Source organism: Mchenga conophoros, linkage group LG17 (assembly GCF_057382185.1).
Source record: "Mchenga conophoros isolate Kocher_MC1m ecotype Shallow Benthic linkage group LG17, M_conophoros_male_GT1.1, whole genome shotgun sequence".
In the NCBI taxonomy this organism is placed as follows: domain Eukaryota; kingdom Metazoa; phylum Chordata; class Actinopteri; order Cichliformes; family Cichlidae; genus Mchenga; species Mchenga conophoros.
In genome coordinates this window covers 16,718,979-16,740,201 of record NC_140542.1, presented here as the reverse complement: position 1 = coordinate 16,740,201, position 21,223 = coordinate 16,718,979, and the positions used below count along the sequence as shown (strand labels likewise).

The 21,223-nt window shown below is 40.1% G+C and overlaps 2 protein-coding genes across 2 annotated transcripts in view; one reads left to right on the top strand and one right to left on the bottom strand.

The window, feature by feature from the left end:
* slc5a9 (solute carrier family 5 member 9) overlaps positions 1-10,154 on the top strand; it is a 21,700-nt gene extending 11,546 nt beyond the window's left edge. Inside the window, exons 11-14 of the mRNA XM_085250924.1 lie at positions 687-837; positions 4,678-4,846; positions 5,723-5,938; positions 8,080-10,154. Of these exons, the coding sequence (XP_085107050.1) occupies positions 687-837; positions 4,678-4,846; positions 5,723-5,938; positions 8,080-8,391 (848 nt within the window). The 3' untranslated portion in view covers positions 8,392-10,154. The remainder of the gene's footprint in view (positions 1-686; positions 838-4,677; positions 4,847-5,722; positions 5,939-8,079) is intronic.
* rad54l (RAD54 like) lies at positions 9,921-21,223 on the bottom strand. The gene is made up of 18 exons (XM_085250922.1): positions 20,935-21,223; positions 20,752-20,832; positions 19,102-19,212; positions 18,935-18,995; positions 18,714-18,849; positions 18,517-18,586; positions 17,619-17,907; positions 16,705-16,829; positions 16,474-16,624; positions 16,267-16,393; positions 15,212-15,286; positions 13,306-13,436; positions 13,015-13,125; positions 12,535-12,658; positions 12,380-12,458; positions 12,119-12,298; positions 11,824-11,987; positions 9,921-10,555 (listed from the first exon to the last, which is right to left on the bottom strand). The coding sequence occupies exons 1-18, from the start codon at positions 20,935-20,937 to the stop codon at positions 10,354-10,356; spliced, it is 2,220 nt and encodes a 739-aa protein (XP_085107048.1). The 5' UTR covers positions 20,938-21,223; the 3' UTR covers positions 9,921-10,353.

Sequence of the window (21,223 nt, the reverse complement as noted above, 5' to 3'; positions counted from 1 at the left end):
GAATGTATTTATGGATTGAGCAGTAGAATCAAACCCAATCTTCTCTGTCAATACTAAACAGCTTATTCTGCTATTGACTCTTCTTTTGAGCTTCTGGTACCCAAGATGCTGACAATCAGGTGTGCGACTGGTGCCTAATTAAAAGCAACTGTAAGCAGGGACCCTGCTACAGCACTCAGTTAGTGCCTCCTCCAAGCATGCCACATTTGACTAATCTCAATAGGGACCGTACCAACCTGGAGCTGGTCTTCCATAGAACCAAGTTCAATTCGATTTATTTCAATTCTTTTTAAATAGCACCAAATCACATCAGCAGTCACCTGCATGCTCTTCATTATTTGGAATGAGCCCCCAGAACCATCTCTAAATTGAAGGCCAAGTTTCATGTAACGGGCGATGTCAGCTACAGGCCACATCCCAAGAAGATGGCACAACAGGAAGACAGTTTCCTCACCCTGTCAGTAATAGACAGTCTTTTACAGATTTGCAGTCAAGGTTTACAGAACAATATGGCTGATGGCTCTTTACTGAGATAATCCAGAACAGATCTTGATGCCTTGATGTTCTCAGAGATAAACACATGCATTAAGAGAGTTTATAAAAATCTATGTTCTTCTTCCATGGCAACAACTGACAATAAGCAGATTTTATAAAATGATGTGCCATCATTTTTTTCTTCTTCACAGGACTTCGTGGTCTGATGTTGGCAGTGATGTTAGCTGCTCTTATGTCATCCCTGACTTCCATTTTTAATAGCAGCTCTACTCTGTTTACACTGGACCTCTACCACAAAGCCAGGCCTAAAGCTTCTGAGTTGGAACTTATGATAGTTGGAAGGTAAGATTGACAAGAATACCTTATATGCTTTGGAAAACCAATACAAAACTCAGATGTTCTACAACATTAATACCAAAGCTATACTTACCCTAAATACAGTTTTCAATTGAGCAAATTAGTAACATGAGGTTGAAGAGCCCAGATGTCAGAATTGGTATGTGGACCTACAAACAGATTCAAATACAGGAAGCAAAAGTAAGATGTTCTCACAAATTTTATTGAGCGACAGAGTGTAAAACTAAGGCACAGGGAATGAATGTTTGGTGTGGAATCTAGACGTGGGGGATGGTGAAACAGATGGAGTCTATGGCTTACTTGACTAGTGGAGTGGCAGTGGCAGTGGGGGAGGTAGTGTTGGCTGGGTGAGTGTCCGATAAAGTGGAGTGGAGTGAGTCCAACCTGAATGACCCAGAGATGCAGAGCTATGAATGTAAGAGAGCAGGCAGGTGGTGAATAGTGAGTCTGTGTGAGAGAGGCTGTGAGTGGAGTCCTAGAGAAGGTGACCAACGTCCAGGGGGGTATGCGTTCTGCAGTCAATGGAAGAGGTGATCCAAGAGGCTATAAGGGCACAAGAGAACAAGGTAAGTTTACAAAGAACTAAGCACTAGAGACAAAGGCGTCCTGCCACTAACATGTGGTTAGTCTACGAACTGGCGAAGACCAGATGTCGGGGCTGGTCTTAAATACTGCCTTAGGTTAGCCTGGATCTCCAACAGGTGCAAGTAGCAGATGTACTCACCAGGGCTCTGCCCAGAGGAGGACACACAGGGACACCATGGAAAAATCCAGACGACTCACCTGGACCATTACAGTAGTATTAACCAGAGCCAGACTGGGTTTGGCTCCAAGGGCTGAACAGAATGTTTTCGAAACCTGGGAGGTGAACTGTGGTCCTCTGTCTGACACGATCTCAGTCAGGATGTCGTACAGGCTAAACACATGATCCACCAGGATGTTAGCCGTCTGGGATGCTGTGGGAAGTCTTTTTAGGGCGATGAAGTGCTCGGATTTGGAGAACCTGTCAACAACAGTCAAAATGGTCGACTTCCTGGAGGAAACAGGCAGGCCGCTAACAAAACCTAAAGCAATGTGGGATCAAGGCTGACTGGGAATGGACGATTGGTTGAAGCCGAACTGAAGGACGTTGAGTTTTATTTTTGTTCCGTGCAAAGATGGTGCATGCGGCCGAATAATCCCGGACATCCTTATCTAAAATCTCCCAACAGAAATGTCTTTTAAGTAATGAAGTGGTCGTACCTCTCCAGGACAGGAAAACCAGGTGGTGTGAATACAGTCCAGAGTCACCCAATGTAACGATGATTAGCTGATCTCGAGCTTGGATCTGGCTCTGACACAAGAGCTTGGCTAATGGCCTCCTCCACATCCCAGGTAATGTAACCAATCTTACAGGTGGGCAGAAGTATAGTTGCAATCTCAGAGATGTCAACCTCAACTATGAATGGTTTAGTGTCTAGGTGAATTAGGACTGGTGCTGATGTAAACAGATACTTCAATTTGGTGAAGGCGGCTTCAGCCTCAGGGGACCAGATGAACGGGACTTCAGTGGATGTGAGCTGTGTAAGAGGTGCTGCTACCTGACTACAGTTGCAGTTGAAGTGGTGATAGAAGTTGGAAAAGCCGAGAAACTGTTGAAGATATTTATGTTAGGTAGGTGTTGGCCACTCCTTAACTGATTGAACCTTTGCTGGGTCAGTCTTCATCTCCTGCCAGAATGTATCCGAGGAATGAAACAGATGTTTAGTAAAATCCACATTTCTCAGCCTTGACATATATCCTGTTTTCCAAGAGATGTTGGAGGACTGCACGAATGTGAACTTGATGCTCCTGAAGGAATTTGGAGAATATGAGTATGTTATCAAGATAGACGAAAATATTCAGAAAATCTCTGCGAACATCATTCACCAGTGCCTGAAAGACAGCAGGGGCATTAGTAAGACCAAACAGCATCACCAGATTTTCAAAATGACCTAGAGAGTATTAAATGTGGTATTCCAATCATGCTGCTTTTTTGTTTTACTTTATTCTTTTTTATGTAATCCTGCACATAGACATAGACAGGTGAAATGTGGATAAGGTAGGATCTAGGGAAGTTTGCATGTTGGGGTAATGTTCTCGTTGATGGCATCTGGTCGTGATCTTTTGTTTAGTAAGCATGGTATTTGTTTTGGGTAAGTTTGTTACGTGAGTGCATTCAGGGAAGTGGTGCAATCACCAAGACTCCGCCCACTTCCACATGTATGAAGACCAAAAAACTGTGTTTTTTCTGCTCTTCTTCACCTGATCCCAGCTGTGAGTGAACCATTTGAATGTGTGATCGTGGACTGTGTGGGCCCATTGCCTAAAGACAAAACTGGACATCAATTTCTGCTAATGTTAAAGTGTGCTGCTACACGTTTCCCAGAAGCTGGTCCACTCAGGAGGATTTCCGCACCTCTGGTCATTAATACCTTAACAAAGTTTTTTACTACCTTTTGGAGCTCAGGAATCAAACATATAGTGGCTAATGCTTATCATTCTCAGTATCAAGGAGCTCTAGAGCAGTGGCACCAAACCCTTGGATCAAAGTTACAGAAATACTGCTTAAACACAAGTAAATACTTGGATGAGGAAGTGCCAATGGTTGTGTTTGCCATACAGGAATCACTTTTTGGACACAGTCTGGGGGCATAATCAAAACTGATGTTCTGGATTATGTTTCAAAGTTTAGATAACACTTGCACACAGCCCTTTTAGTTGCAGGCCCTATCATCTGCCCAGGCCTCAATGTAACATCGGTATGATAAGACAGCAGTGTCCTAGCAGCGGTGTCCTAGTCCTTAATGTCACCTGGCAAGAAGGCTCGTTTCTCAGGACCTTAGGTGGTCAAAAAGAAGGCATGTGAACCTGATTATGAGGTTAAAGACCCCTGACTGGAAGCAACAAACCCATGTACCACAGCAGAGATGACATTTCCTCAGATGTTGCAAAACCGCTCGTTGTACCTTTGGCAACTGTATCAGCTGGTGACCCTGAGACCTCTCCAGTTCCCATCTCTTCCCTCATCTTTAAGGAGTTTAAGTTAAGTTTTCATGTTTCCGCTGTAGAGTGCTCTGAGTATGCAATGGATCTGAAACGGTTTAAATCTTCATTTTTATATTATCATCAGTTAAAATTTCAAAGGACAACATTTGATTTCTAGATAATTGTGCTATTAATAGTAACTCTGGGCCCCTGTGGAGTCGGACTAAAATAGGATTAAAAAAAGAAAACTAAGGAATCATTTAAACATATAGACTCCAAAAGTAACACAGGTGCGTAGCATCGCTACTTAACTAGCAACGAATTAACAAAAGGGATTACAGAGTGACGTTAGATGTTCTATAGAACTATAAGATGTTAAGATGTGTCTTGTTAATTATAGTGATGTGGTTGTATTTTCTGTTGATTTAATGAACTGTCAGTCACAGTTTTAGCAGCAGAGCTGAAGGAGTCAGACTATGTAAAAAAGTGTACTGCGCCGACTCTGGCTCCAAAAGTGCAGCATGGCAGCTCCTGCAAACAGGAAATCTTGACTATCTTATCTATATCTTCCATCTTTTCTACAGTCATTGGTGGGGCTAGGTTAATCGAAAATTTTAAGTTGCCCTTTGGTGTGAATGGAAGTCAAATGGTTGTTTGTCTCTCTGTGTTAGCCCTGCACCAGACTGGCAATATGTCCAAGGTATACCACGCTGCTCGTCCTATAGTAGCTGGGATAGGCTCCAGCCCTCCATGACCCTGATAAGGATAAGAAGTAGACAATAAATGGATGGATAATAACAATAATGCGTGTGTTTTCAGGGTGTTCATCCTCGTCTTGGTGTGTCTTAGTCTGCTGTGGATTCCTGTTGTCCAGACAGCCAATAGTGGACAGCTGTTTGACTATATTCAGTCAGTGACCAGCTTTTTAGCACCTCCCATTACTGCTCTATTCCTAATGGCTATCTTTTGGCCACGAGCCAACGAGCAGGTATGTCTGCCTCTTCAGATTCAATCCAATTCAATTGTATTGGTCCCTGTGTCATTCTATCCCTTGCATCCTCTTATGTTAAACCAACTGACACCTTCACTACATTCACAAATGTCCTCTGAAGTCTTCCTCTTTTCCTCCTGCCTGGCAGCTCCATATTCAGCATCCTTTATCCAACATATCCACTATTCCAACTCTACATATCTCAACTCTAGCTTTGTCTCCAAACTGCTAAACATTTGATGTACTCATTTTCTAATCTTATCTATCCTAATCTTGTGATTGGAAGAGGACGTGTAGGATGGCTTTCATGTGCAAATCCATCCTCAGACTACTCTCCAGTGTGTGTGTGTGTGTGTGTGTGTGTGTGTGCCATTCCCTAGTCTTGAGATTCTTGCAAGTTGATATATAGAGATATGTCCTGTCTCCTCTTAATTTCATTTAGAGCTCTTTCGTTTTTTTAGTGCAGTCACTGTTGAAGTTTCCTGACGCTGTTACGATGATACCAAGGTTCGGGCCATGGCTGGGAGCTGCATTTCAGCCAGTGGTGTTCGAGATTTTTGAAAGTATCTGATTAACAGCAGCTTCATTTTTCAGCATGACAATGACCCCAAAAATACAGCCAATACAGTGAAAACATACTGGATAGAAAAATACACAATAGAACACCACCAGTCGTTGACTGGGCCTCTCAAATCTTCAACATTACTAAAGCAGTATGAAATCACTTTGACAGAGAATTTAAAAGAAAATAATAGATATGTAAACACAATTTTAAAAACAAGCAGAAACCTTAATAACTTGGGGGGGGGTTTTTTTCTTTGCCAGTTCCAAATTATTCAGCATCTAACGCGTTGTGTATGTCCTCTGTCTCAGGGTGCATTCTGGGGTCTGATGGCTGGACTAGTGATAGGACTGATCCGAATGGTTCTGGAGTTCTCCTATTCACCTCCTTCCTGTGGTCAGCCTGATCACCGGCCTGCAGTCCTAGCTGATGTCCACTACTTGTACTTTGCTCTCATCCTGTTGGCTCTCACATGCCTCATCATTGTTGCTGTAAGCCTGGCCACTGCCCCAATACCTAAAGAAAATGTAAGGAAAATTCCTTATATTATGATATTTTATTTATATTCTGATCTCTGGAGTGGTAATCAGAAGGTGTCTACTGAACAATATCCAGGGTTCATATAACATATGATTCCTGTTGCAAAACAAACAAAAGAAAGAAATGCAAAGGGAAAGTGTAACCAAGTTGCAGTTAAGAAATTCATTTTGATTATGTGGATTTCAACCTTCTTTTGACTGCTTCCTTTAGGGGTCACCAAAACAGATAATCTTGCTTTCATCTGTATGAACTATTGAACCCTTGAGGATTCTTAATCTACAGAAATTGAAGTTGCGAGATTTTAATACATTTAAGGCTGGGGCGACCGTGGCTCAGGGGGTTGGGAATCGCATCTGTAACCGGAAGGTCGCCGGTTCGATCCCTGGGCTCTCTGTCCTGGTCGTTGTGTCCTTGGGCAAGACACTTTACCCTACTGCCTACTGGTGTTGGCCAGAGGGGCCGATGGTGCGATATAGCAGCCTCGCTTCTGTCAGTCTGCCCCAGGGCAGCTGTGGCTACAACCGTAGCTGCCTCCACCAGTGTGTGAATGTGAGAGTGAATGAATAGTGGCATTGTAAAGCGCTTTGGGTGCCTTGAAAAGCACTATATAAATCCAATCCATTATTATTATTGTTCATCACTGGAATCATCATGGGTTACTTTAAACATACAGACCTGAAAAAAATACTTGATCAGGTCTATACAAATACACTGACAGTATATAAGGCGCATACACCTGTGCACCTCGGACTATCAGATCATATCCCTCTCATTCTGATCCCAATGTATACACTGTGGGTGCGCATTGAAAGAACTGCAGTCAAAACAGCGCAAGACTATTTTGATCAAAGAAACTGGGAATTGTTTGCAGGTGAGAGTTATGTGGAAAACTGTGTCTGTTCAGTTTAGGGGTACATAGAGTTTTGTACTGAAAACAATACAACAAAAAGAACAATAAATCTATTTCCTCATTGAAAAGCCATGGTTGAACAGTAATTTTAGGGCTCTACTTAAAAAAAGGCATGCAGCCTTCAGGACAGGGGACAGACGAACCTACAGCACAGGAGAAACTCCAGAGAAGCATCAGGGAAGCAAAGCAAACCATAGAAAATGACAATCCCAGCGGTATGTCGAAGAGCTTTAAGGTACTGGTGGACTACAAGACCATCAGAATGCTGCCAGATGATGACGATGCTACACTGCTTGATATCTTGAACAGGTTCTTTCCCTGTTTTGACACCAGGAGAGGAGGGGAATGACTGGTCATTTAGCCAAGCAGACAATACACACTTGTCCTTCAACAGCATCAGATGAGGACTGTGTTAAAAGGCATCAACATCCACAAAGCAGCTGGTCAAATATCCTTGGACAAGATATTAACCCTAAGTTGCTCTCCAGTGTGTGTGAATGTTAAATAGAAAGCACTCGTGTAGAAAGAGCATAGAAAAAAGTGCTCATGTGTAGTGAGCATGAGCATATAGTGAGGTTGGGGAGTAGCCAACTAAGTGGTGTAAGGAAAATGATCTAATCTTGAACACATCAAAAGAAGCTCGTGCTGAAGTTCTACGGGAGTATATACTGATGACTCATGCAACAGTGTGGTATGCCAGCTGTTCTGCTGGTGAAACAAAAGAGCTGCACAGAGTGGTGCAGACAGCAAAGTGCATTACTGGGATGGAGTCAAGGAGGCTGACGGTATCAGCAAAGACAGTACACTCCTGGGATATTCTCAGTTTGAACCGCTTCCATCTGGCAAACAGTTCATTGTTTCCATCTAGAGTGGTAGCTTCCGCTACACTACCACTGTAAAGATGGCACAGAAATACTCAGACATTTCAGTACAAACAAAACATAATTGGCTCGACACAACCTTATACAGTCGTGTATAATGCTGCTATTTTACTTCTCTGTTGATTCTGCTTAAGTTTGCTACTAACTTTATTTTTATCTCTTAAATTTAAATAAGTTTAAGTTGTTTTGGTTTTTTACTTGTATTGTTTTGTCCTAAGAGAGAAAGCCAAACCAAATTGAATTGTACTATGTATAATTAAATTGAAATCATTCATGTATTTGATCATTGGTAATCTGTAATAATTGTTTTTCATTCGTCGTCTCTTTTCATGTGTAGCTGCATAGGCTGACCTGGTGGTCCAGACATAGTCTTGAACGGCGGATGGATCTCTCAAGTCTTCAGATCACCTCTGACCAAGTGGACTCTAACCTCAGCTCAGAGTCTGACCGATTGCAAGAATCCACTTGGAAGAAAGTTGTTCTGTGGCTTTGTGGTTTGTCTAGTTCACGCTCCGAGTCGGCAGCTCCAGTGATTCAAAGCAGTGAACGAAACTTCCTCCAGGAGAAGTCACTCTGGAGAATAGTCTGCGATGTTAACGCCCTGCTACTGCTGGTTGTTAACGTGTTTCTCTGGGGATACTTTGCTTAATGTGGTCATGAAATCTTGAACATGTTGTTGTTTTTCTTACTTCTTACTCTTCTTAATAACTTTACTTTTCTAAACTATTCAGGAAAGAAGTGGGACAGAAAAAGGATTCTCAGATATGAAACAATGAACTAATTATTCTCTATTGTATACTGTATACTGTATACAGGCGAGAGAGATAAGATTGACATCCAGTTAGCTCATTAACTGCCTTTGTTAGCAAACAATGTACAGCTCAATCTGCTCAACTTGAAAAAATAAAATAGCCCTTTATTGTGATTGTTCATGTACAACAAAATTATGACATGAGTACAAGTGCATCTGACAGGTACAGTTAGGAAGTAGTGCAAAGGACTTGGTCTGAGTATAGAGTCTGTATGTGAGTGTAGGTTTTTTGCCACTGTTCTGGTAGACGTTGATCTTGGTTTCATCTGTCCAAAGAATGTTTTTCTCGAACTGGCTTTTTTTTTTAGATTTGTTGTTGTTGTTTCTTTTTAGCAAAGTCCAGTCTCGCCTTTCTATTCTTGAGGTTTATGAATGGCTTGCACCTTGCAGTGAACATTCTGTATTAATTTTCAGTCTTCTTCTTTTATATTCTCATTTATCCAGTATATCTACCATGCCTTTTATGCACTTCTGGACTTTTTCTGCTCTTCTGTTAAAACTATCTCAGCCATGCCACTCTAACTTTGTCCTTCAAACAAATGTAATCCAGTCTCCACCCTGAACTGACCTGAAACCCACCGGTCACTCCTACTGCACACCTCACCAGTGTTTCACTGTTCTCATACATGTTCTGCACTAGTCTTTCTCTATATCCACAATGACACTGGCTGTCTTTCGTCCAGTTTTCCTCCCCTCACAACATGGTGATGGCCGTCCATCCATGAGACTAGTTCTGTTGGAGGTTTCTTCCTGTTAAAAGGGTTTTTTCTTCCAACTGTTGCCAAAACACTTGCTTATAAGGGGGTTATAGGATTGTTAGGGTTTTTCTATTTTCTTTGTATTATTGTAAGGTGTTTACCTTACGATATAAAGCCCCTTGAGGAAACTGTTGTTGTGATTTGGCACTATATAAATAAAACTGAATTGAACTCCCTTTGTCTCCGTTTGTCTGCAACCTCAGCAGATCAAAGGGAAATTAATTTGATCGCTGGTGTGTTCTGTGTTCTCACAGCTACAGTTAAACTCTCAAGATCAGAAATAAGTACAAACATTTCATATATTTTCTAAATAAACAAATTATTACATGCACATTCCTGTGACAACGCAACAGTTTGCTTCACTTAAAAGTAAGGCAAACTGTTGCATTCCTTTTGCAGTGCAGAGTTAAGCTGCACATATAAAATGCATACCCCCAGCAGAGAATCTATATTGTGCCATTATCACCAGCAGGAGGTGACACTAGTGTTAGGTCTCTGAAGTGGAATCTGTTCACAGAGCCAGCAATAAACAAAGGTAGAATTTACATCGTGAAAGACCACATATTAAATGTCCATTCTCAATAATTGTTTATTTATTAAAACACAAGCAAGTGGAAAGAAAGTACAACTATAGACCACGTTACATTGCTTGGAGCCAGGCCCAGGGGAGGGGCTTGTCAACAAGTGCCTGGTGGTCAGGCTAGCCTGTGCAGCCTGGCCGGGCTCAGTCACATCTTAACATAACATATTAATGTAATATGCCTGTCTTACAGAAGGTGCACACCTCTTTTTTATTACAGAAGGCTGTGATGACTAACTGAAACCAGACAAAAAAATTTATCTATACAGTAACGTGCATCACAGCTTGTAAATCATAGCACATTTTCCATAAATGCAAAAATGTGAAGAAATAACTGCCTTCTTGTCTGGTTATCAACCTTTATTTTTTCTGTTTAAAACAAATGGAAAAACTCAACAACACATAAATATCCATATTTACAGCATCTGTGGTAGTGTAACACAGCCTTCTGCATTCTTTCTTCTATACTACACCCATCTGGTCCTCATGAGAGCGCTGGTGGAAGACAAAGGACACAGCAGCATCCCAAGACGCTTTCAGCACTTGGTCCCTCAGGCCCTTCTTGTCAGAACAGTGGTTCCAATGGGAGAGGTCACTGTTACAGTCAGCATCATTGTCAGGTTGTCTTGTTTCTCTGCCATTCACACAGCGGCGACAGCGAAACCTAATACAGGAGGGGAAAGAGAGGCTGATTAAGAGCGTGCCATACATTATGATCCATAGTGTGAGATTATTTTTCTATCATAAGTTGCGCAGAGAAAAGACATAACTGTGAGAAAATAATTTCATTTCAGCGGAGCAATTAAATTTCTCACGTGTGAAGAACTTAGCAGCAATGAACACAGTGTCTGCTTTGTGCAGCTACAGTTTCCCCCCCTCGCGGGAGGCTTTTTCCACCTACAGAGGAATCCTGCTAACACGAATCAACTGACTTTTGACTGGATGCCCATAGGATCCTTTGATCAACAGTTCAGGTGATTGTGTTAAACAGTTACATTGGTTATTTACTGCGTAGCAGTATATATACTGACAACAGTCACTGGATTACATCACTGCTGAAGAAATCTTTAAAACCAGAAGATTCAAAGGTAAGTTCTGAAGCCTCTGCACTGCTGTCCCATTAATCTGCATGCCCTTTATAATTAAAAATAACAAGGATGAGGCAAGGAAGTGTGCATCATAATCAATCAATTATAATTATAGCCAAAATAGAAATATAACCATGCCACCAAAAAGCTGCTCAGTCAGCAGCAAACACGTTCACTTTGGTGGGATGTGCAGCTACAAGTGATAAATCAGTACAGACCGAGAAACTGTAGCCGTGGCCGCAAAGCACACACTCCTGCAGGTGCGACAGCTTCTTTGTGTGGCTTTTGAGTTTTACACGCGAGGGTCGTTAAATTTAAGCACAAAGAATTTAATTGTGCTGTTGAAATTAAATTCTTTTCTTGGATTATGTTTTTTTCTTGAATGCAACTTATGATAGAAAAATAATTCCATACATAGCATAATAATGGCTTCAAACCATTACTATCCACGTCAACCTAGCAATAAAAATGCCATAACTAACAACTTCGAATCACTTTTCACGACAGTGTCAAACCCTCTCAGTTTTGCTCAAATAACTATTAATCTCGAAAACTCACATTAACCTCACTTGGTGTCAGTTCTTGTGCGAAAGCCCATAAAACCTAAAAGCACATGATAGGCTGCCCAGAACATGATAGATGCAAAGATCTAACTGCAGCTGCAATGAGCTCTCAACTCAGAGAAGAACACATAACCTTTTACAGCTACGTCACTTGTGCCAAGAAAATTTCTACAAGATATTTGGGCTTTAATTTTAATTTACCATTTCTAGAGTAAATTAAGTTCTCTGGACAATTAGTAGACTGAACAGCACAGACAACGTGTGTGAGTAACGTGTTGTACTTGTCGTGTGTGTCACTAGTGGTCTCTTCGTTGAGAGTGAAGAGTTCTCGGAGTTCGCCCAGAGAGAAGTGACGCTCCACATCCTGCTCTTCATCCACCACACAGCTGCTCAGGGCTTTTTTATGGGCCTGCCTTTGCAGGATCTTCTCTTCAATTGTTCCCGTCTGTCGGGAAACAAGCACAAGTCAAAACTGGTAAATCTGTAACCAGCTCAGTGTAGATTTCAAAAGTAACCTGCTGTACTAAAACACTGAATGTGAGGTCCTAAACACTGTTGAAAATGCACTGAACTGACAGAGAGAAGTCGGTAGATGTAGCAGGTCTTCTTCTGACCATCTCTCCACACCCGAGCCATTGCTTGCTCGTCATTCGCTGGGTTCCAGTCGGGATCAAACATCACCAAGCGGTTAGCACCAATCAGATTGAGGCCACATCCACCAGCCTTGCTACTCAGCATGAAGATGAACTCTGGGTTCTGAGAAAAAGATGTCTTCAGACGCTGTTCAGAAGTCTTTCAAAGCTCTAAATATTGCTTCAAACTGATTTTCCAACTCACCGATGGGCTGTTGAACTTTTCCACAATCTTGGCTCTTTTCTTGATGGACATTGTGCCATCCAGCCGAACATAGAGGTATCTGACAAAGACACAAAGGAGGAGGAATTAAAATCATTTAAATAGCGCACTTAAAATAGTGATTTCTGCAAATATACCTTCTAGATCTGCAGAGCTTTTCAAAGAGATCCAGAGTCTGTGTGTAGTTGGAGACAAGCACCACTTTGTCTCTTGTTGTGGTCTTTGTCATTGCCAGAATGTAGTCGAGAACCAGCATTTTCCCTGAAATAAACAAAGCAATAAATAGAGAGAGGAGAGGCTGCATGACTTTAAAATAGCACCACCCTTTAGACACATTAGGCACATTTACAGAAAATTAGTCTTAACAAAAGAAGGCAATAAAAAAGTTAATTCTTATAAAACAATATTTTCTTTAATATTATGTAAATGTAAACATTAGACAAGCTATTAAATTGTGAAAACAACCCTGTTCACATTTTTACTTATCTTATCTATCTGACCTAATGTTCTGTTTACATTCTACTAATCTAATGCTAATCTTCTTCCAACTAGTAAGTGTGGATGACCTGGAAGACCATCAGAGGAGCTGCACCACGATATGCTGTGCACGTTCTTACCAGAGAGCTGAGGTTCAACATCTTTGGTGGAGTAGTTTGGAGGGAAAAGTTCTAATGCCCCTTCAAATCCCTCCTCCCGTTCCACACACTTCTCATAAATAAGAGCTGGATCTGAGAAAGATGGCACTCATTTGTATTTTTTCCAAGCAGAAGATAATTCTAGATGTAAGACGACAATCTTGTTTTCTATTAATAGTTTACATTTTAGCTCAATTATGAGAGGACAATTTTTCTGATGATCACTGTAGTGTTCACAAATGCAACATTTTGTGTTACATTTTTCTCACTTACGATTGCACAGTTTCTTGAGTGATGTGATGGAAGACAGGGAGGAGACACTTATTTTGCCCTTTTGTAATGTCTCAATGGGTTTGGCCTGCTTTAGAAAGTGTTTATAGAGCTCTGTCTGTAGAGGGGTCAGCCTGCAAGGAATCACAAAGAGACACAAATTCAAATCAAATTCCATGTAAATTAAATCCTGTTTACATTTTTGTTTTGGGACACTCCATACTCCCAAAACACCTCCCACAGGACACCCCGAGGGACACGTTCGAATGCCTTCTCCAAGCCTACAAGACAAATGTAGACTGGTTGGGCAAACTCCCATGCTCCCTCGAGCATCCTCGAGTGGGTAAAGACCTGGTCCAGTCTTCCATGATCGGGACAAAAACTGCTCGAGTAAACCTCAAGTAAGGGATATATCAAAAGTATCATAATTTATCAGAAAAATAAATAAATTATGGTAGCCCCAATACTACCCCTCAGCCTCCTTGCAGGAGAATTTTCCTCTGTACGTTTCCTCTGAAAAGTCCCGGTTCTAGAAGATTTAATTAGCAAGTCACTAATCCTACTAACCCTACCCTTGGGTTACTGTATTTTTTCATATCTTGCACCAGGTGTTCAATATTTTAACAATACTGCTAATTGTAACCAATGTGTTAATTAGAGCATGCAAGAAGATAAAAATATGTCCTTCCAACACCATAAGAAAATGACACATGAGCTATTTTACGAGGCTTTCACTCTAGCGATTCTGCTAGCTAAGTTTTAGACAGATGTTGATAATTTTTTATTGCTAAAACTAAGCAAGCTTTATAATCACTTAAAAATTTTGCAACAGCAACAAATGCAGTGTAAAATGTAAAAAACACTGGTGGCTGGCAGTGCTACACAGCCTCCTTGGAGAGGATATTATGCACCTATAATAGCAGATGCAGTTATTTCTCTAAGGTCTACTTAAACAAATCAACGAGCCTTATTTGTAACTGGTAACAAATAATGAAAGAAATGGTACGCTTTAATCTATGCACTAAGTCAGTCTGTTGAACCTCAGTATCATTCTCACTACAAACTGTAGCAATACTGACAGATCATTCCACGTCAGGTTTACACAAAATAAAACAATTATAAATGAAACAATAAGCATGTAATATCTTTTAACACTTATATCAAATTGTACCCTGGCCTTAAAATCCATACAGTTACAGCAATCTGACAGCATAAGGTTTAATTTAATCATTATAAAAACTCACTGTAAAACAATAGTTATTGAGAAAATGCTTTGAATATCATTTTGTCAAAAGACTGAAACAATGATGCTGGTATATTATATTGTGCCACTGATTAAAAAACAAACAAAAACAAATTGTATCAAAGTGTCCCAGACGCTCCGCAGATGCAGCTTTGCTATTGGTATGAGAAACCTATATGATATCCTTCCTGAGTACTACATATATGGCATGGGTTTTTTCATTTATTAATTTTTAACTTAAATTTTTTTTTAAATCCTACAATACTGCTTTCTTGAGCTATTGTGTTTTCAAAACTTGGCTCTGATACGAGATTTTTAGTAGATGCATGTATGGTTTCAATTTGAAAACCATCATTTTCATCTTAGGTGATTTATCGTCTTTCACAAGATTTTCAGACAACTTGAACAATAACCTTGAGGTCAAAGTCACCAAGATTTTAACTTTGAGATTTTTAATAGATCTGGAAAAAAAAAAAAAAAAAAAAAAAAAAAAAAACCTGCGTCACCTCGTTCTCAAGTTATTGTGTTCACAAAGTTGGGTGTCCATGGTGCCCAGCACCCACCCAGCCAGCAGAGTGAGGACAATTTATAAAAATTAAAATATTAAAGAAGTTATCTCTGCTTAAAAAAAAGAGGGTTCTTCATGTTGAGCACCAATCTACCTACCTGCAGCACACAATCTGCTCAATTTTCATAGGAAGATACTTGGACAAGATATCAGATGTCCTCCTTATCAAACACCTGTTGATACAGAATATGGTCATTACAACCGAAGCAGAATAAAAGAGAGTTCAGTTTGTTGAAGACATTCGTCTAAACGCAAAACATATAAATAAATATTTATTTTTAGGATGCTTATGTTTACTTGACTCTGTCTAACAAAGACAAAACAAAGGAGCAGGAATTAATATAATTTAATTAACACAATTAAAATAGTTGTTTCTCCAAATGTATCAGAGATTATGCTGCATAATCTCATTCTAAATCTAATCTATGAAAATCAGATAATGAAACAAAAACATGCTGCATTCAATTACAAAATTATATCTTAAAAGAAATCAAAATAAAAGCTAAAAGCCTAGAAATTAACAGGAACAGGTCATAAGATTAAATAAAGTTTCATCCCCTCTGTGTGTGTCCCAAGGATCCCAGGGGCTATGTTGTCTGGGGGGAGGGGGAGCCATTCAGAACCCCCTGTGCTGCTTTTTGAACAAAATGAAACAAGTGTGGACATTTCTGCAAGACAATGATGCCAAACATGCAGCCGAGGAAACTTTCAACTGGTTTCAGAGCTGCTACAATTACCCAGCCAATCACCTGACCTGAATCGAAATGAAAATCTGTGCGAAGAACTAAAGCTCAGAGTTCATAGAAGTGGCCCACAGAGCCTTCACAACCTGAGAAATGCATGCAACTAGGTTCTCCATACAGGAAATGTTGAAGCTGTCATTGCCAACAAAGGCTTTTGTATGAAGTATGAAATCAATTTCAGTAAGTGTGAAATACTTTTTTCCTGTATCATTTCTCATTATTACACATAACTTAATTTATGAACAGCTATGGGTTCTTTACATGAGTGGATTGTTACCGACATCCGGTGAGAATTTTGTGTCAATAGCACTCTTGAAAATATATTTACTTAGAAAATAGCACCAGCACCTGCCTGAAGGCAGTTTATATTATAAGGTAAAGTACTTTAGTGTTCTGTTGCATGAACTTACCTGTTGACTATGCTGATTAGCTCCTTCAGTTTTTCTTCCCCACTCAGTCTTTCTTTATCACTGGCATCTGCATCCCGTCCCTTAAGGATGGGAAGTTCGAATCGCTTTTTAAATTCCTGGGATGTGCCTGCAATCCAGATGAAACGTTAAACAAATCTGATCAGAAAAGAGCTTTTTACCTATTTCTGTATTTGTAATGCTGCTTACCAAGAATACCAGCATTAACAAAGTGGACCAGGCTGAAGTACTCCAGAAGGTCATTCTGTATGGGTGTGCCTGATATCAGCACTCTCCTCTGGGCACTCATGGTGTTCAGGGCCTGATATGTCTGGTTATCAGAGTTCTTAAGCCGATGGCCCTGAAGAATACAATAGTACTGTTACATCCTAACTTCGAGAGTTCTTGATAGCTCTGAATTGTATGGATAAAGTGAAATACTTCGTCACAGATGATAAGTCCAACTTTTCCCCTGTGCAGAACCTCAGCGTGCAGTCGAAATGTCTCATATGAAATGATGAGGATGGGTGTGTGTGCTCTCAAGCTGCGCTGCGAAATGAAACTCTCTGAAAGAACAGAAAACAAACAAATGACCCTTTAGGGAAGCTCATCTAACAAACTTCTTACTATTTAAACAATATTAGCAATAGCTCTCAAGTAAAACCATCTTCTCTTAAACTTAAGTCTGCTTGGGCAACAATTTCAATCATGTACACTGGGGCGATCGTGGCTCAAGAGTTAGGAGTTCGCCTTGTAATCGGAAGGTTGCCGGTTCGAGCCCCGGCTTGGACAGTCTCGGTCGTTGTGTCCTTGGGCAAGACACTTCACCTGTTGCCTACTGGTGGTGGTCAGAGGGCCCGGTGGCGCCAGTGTCCGGCAGCCTCGCCTCTGTCAGTGCGCCCCAGGGTGGCTGTGGTTACAATGTAGCTGCCATCACCAGTGTGCGAATGTGTGTGTGAATGGGTGGATGACTGGATATGTAAAGCGCTTTGGGGTCCTTAGGGACTAGTAAAGCGCTATATAAATACAGGCCATTTTACCATTTTACACTCTATGACAATGTTTAGAATATTTTTATTCTACTGAAAAAAAACTTTTCACTGACAATCACTGAAAGGTCTTCCTTAAGCTAGCAAAAGATATAATGCTGAGATCAAAGATTATTATACTCAGACAATCTGGGGATACACTTCTTTTTGTTTTTTCTTGGCCAGCTGACCAATCAGAGACTAAGCTTTTTAACAGGGCGGGCTCAAAGAGACAGGAGCTAAGACTATAACTTTGGTCCATTACAAGGCTTTTCCAACAACCTTTCTGTGGATATTTATAATGAGAGAGAAATTAAAGTTAGATACCTAGTTGTCTATTAATGCCTTCCTTTGATCCTCCATCAATGGCCAATGGTGTGATACGTGTTCCCAGCCACTTTCTGACTTCATTATACCAGTTATGAACCAAGCTTGAAGGTGACACCACAATGGCCTTGTCTATCTCTGGCTTAGTATCAGGGCTTTGGCGTAGCAGGGTCCACATGAGGGTGATGCACTGCAAGGTCTTTCCCAACCCCATCTCATCAGCCATGATGCAGCCATAAGATCCTGGTATGCGTCGGCCCGTCACACACTCCCACATGAACTTTACACCCTTAAGAAATTAAAGACATTCAATGTGAATTTCAAAGAAAAAAAAAAAACATCACTTAAGGTGAACTACACTGCTTTTTTGGAGCTGAGTCACACTTCACTCTCTTCTTACTAGTTGGCATAAGATATCAAAGTTTCAGAAGCAGCTTGCAAACTACTTTTGGAGGACTGTAACAAGCTGAATTTGTGGCTAGCTGAGCCATGAGATAAAATACAATGTTAAATTAAACCGTGACAACATCCAAAACCGTTGAAGACATTAAGAATAACTAACTGTGCACAGGCACAAATCTGTGATTCATTAACATTTTCATTCATATTTTACAAACAAATTTAGCAATGCCTCTAAACATTACCCAAGACTTGGCAGTCTTGGGTAATTTAAACAGAAGTATTTAAAGACAAGAAGTTTTACGTTACAGTTTTTTAATATTCTTGGTTAAACTAACATTTATTCTCTTATAATAATTTATAAGATGATTTGTTTTTGTAAATCTAGAGTCAAGCATGAAACATTCCACAGTATATGTTTAATACTATGATACTGTTGTATGATATGTGCAATACAGTAGCATAGAGTAGTTTATGTGTAAAGATATCTTGTGTTTACCTGTCTCTGATGGGGTCTGAGCACTTTGCCTAACACTGGATCCACAACCACATGAACGGGTAGTCTTTCTCTGAAAAGAGCAAAGATAGCTTGTGTCACACAAGTATTTTTTAAATCACAAACATGAACAGCACTCTGACAAGAAAGTATTGAGTAAAAGATGATGTATTGAAGAAGGAGTTGTGTTTTTGACCTACTTGTCAGCTTTGATCAGGTCATGGGCACTCAGAGCTGGAGGCTCGTAAAGAATCAGAGCATCTTCGGCAAAAGGATCATGGAGTGGTCTTCTCACTCCTGCACGCTTTAAACCAAGTGCCCTGATTCCCAGTGATCCTGTAGGTATTTCATTAACACAGCAGTGAAGTAATATGCCTGCTGTACTAAAATTAAAAGAGCCATGGTGAGAGAAAAATGTTACCTGCATAATTTGGAATAGGAATTTTAAACGGTTTGGACAGGATACTTTGAATAAATGCCTCCTGCAGAAAAGATTTTTAACAGGTAAGCCTCGTTAAATCATTAAACTTTATTCACACACAAAATCTATACAAAGATATTTATCTGACAGCTTTAAACAATGCTTACATGTTTTTCACCATCCATACATGCAGGACGGTTGTTGATCTGCGTCAGAGGCTTTCTATGGATAGAAATGTGGTTTTCTCTCATTTCATTATCGCCTTTTCTTCTTTTCTCCTGCATAAAAAATATAAATAAATAATGAAAATGTTTTTTAAATATCTGTAAATGGCATACACCATAAATTAGGCCCCTCACTTTCTGCCATGGCTCTTTAAAAGAAAAAAAAAAAACCAAAATTCAGCAGGTTATCCACTGCTCTAATTTTTTATATATATATATATATATATATATATATATATATATATATCTTGAATCCCTGTTCATATACTGACATTTCTGAATGTTTGTTTTGTAATTCATAACTCCTGAAAAAAGTAAGCACATTACATTTGTGTGTGTGTGTCTTTTAAAAACAAAAACACTAATGAGGAAGCTGTTAACAGTCTTTTAATAACATACACAAGTGGCAAAAAAATGATGGCTGGCTAGATGTGTATAACTCATATTTCTATAATTAAACATAAAATTACTGTCGCATCTTTACCTTACAATATTAAGCGTCTTGAGGCGACTGTTGTTGTGATTTGGCGCTACAGTGGTCCCTCGTTTATCGCGGGAGTTACGTTCTAAAAATAAGCCGTGATAGGAAATAGCCAACTTTATATTTTACAATCATTATAGATGTTTCAAGGCTGTAAAACCCCTCACTACACTCTTTATACACTTTTCTCAGACAGGCACGAACATTTTCAGATTTTCCTCTCCTGTTTAAACACTCTCAAAGTCCAAACCTTCGTAGAAAAATAAGTCCAGTATTATAGAATGAAACCAAAGGCACCCACAGGTGCATTTGATGGTGCAAAATTTATGGTTGACATTGTTGTGTTTTGGGGGGAGAACTTACAAACATACACACAGCAGGGGCATAATTTCCAGGGGGGTTATGACCCCCCCAGTAATCAGACGCTATCAATATAATCCCCCCAATAAAATTATGAATTATCTTGCATAAATAGGCTGTTGATTTTCTTTACTCATTTCAATTATTACCAGCAAAATAGTTGCATGTTTAATCATCTGGAAATTTACCCAGATTTATTTATTTATTTTGACAGAGATCTTGACACCCCCAATGTTCAGCACAAAGTTAGGCCCATGAACATACAGTACAGCACTTCAGAGTCACACTGCTAGCGAATGTAAATTTGACGTGCTGGACGCATTCTGTGCTGTGCAGGAGATGCGGTACGGAGGAGATTGATTGACAATGGTCTACAGCCAATCAGGTCGCAGAACACGATGTGCTATAAAAAACAAAAAACAAACATGTAAAATTGCACAAAAAAATCCGCGAAACAGTGAGGCCGCGAAAGCTGAACCGCGTTATAGCGATGGACCACTGTATACAAATGAACCTGAATTGAATTGAAAGTTTTAATAGGAAAACCCTTAATCTAAGAAATCAACTTGGGATGTAACACCTAAAATTTAAAACATCCTATTCTCCTAGGATGCCTAAAGGCTAAAGTGCACGCTTACTTTCCTATTTGAAACGATGTCTAAAGGCAGGTTTAAAAAGGTGTGACACAGGTCAAGAAGCACTCCAACATTAACACCTTAGCTCCAGATATACAGCAGCGGTCCTGTACTTACAGGTTTATGTGTCCACTCATCTTCACAGTAGTCTCCCTCCTGCTTGCGTTTGGCAATCTGACTGGGAGCGAGACTCCTCCGCTGGGACGGAGGTTCATATATTGGCATTACAATTTCTTAATCAACACCCTAATGTAGTGTGTAGGCCAAATGAAATAACTACGAATACGGCTTATTACTTACCATTTCCACGTCTATTCTATGTGGCTGTAGTAATGCTGAGACGTCTCGCCTCACCGTGTTGCTAGCGTTTGTTCGTAGTTACCGCTGTCTGCTTCTTGTCTGTGCCGGTGTACTCCTCCGGTACTATAAACACTCGTTTAACAAATACGTGTTCCCAGCGTTAACGTGAAACGCACTACTAGGTGTATATAGTTAATAGCAAAATCACGATAACGTCAGTATACATAAAGTATACGGCGCACTTTCCTCCTCGTTTCAACTTGGCGCTAATTGTTGTACAACACTACGG

What these genes read in the sequence shown, in the direction of transcription:
- rad54l (XM_085250922.1), bottom strand. An exon ending in GACTTATCATCTGTGACGAA is followed by an intron (nt 16,625 to 16,704) that starts GTATTTCACTTT and finishes TGTATTCTTCAG; the next exon opens with GGCCATCGGCTTAAGAACTC. An exon ending in ACATCTACCGACTTCTCTCT is followed by an intron (nt 11,988 to 12,118) that starts GTCAGTTCAGTG and finishes GTTTCCCGACAG; the next exon opens with ACGGGAACAATTGAAGAGAA.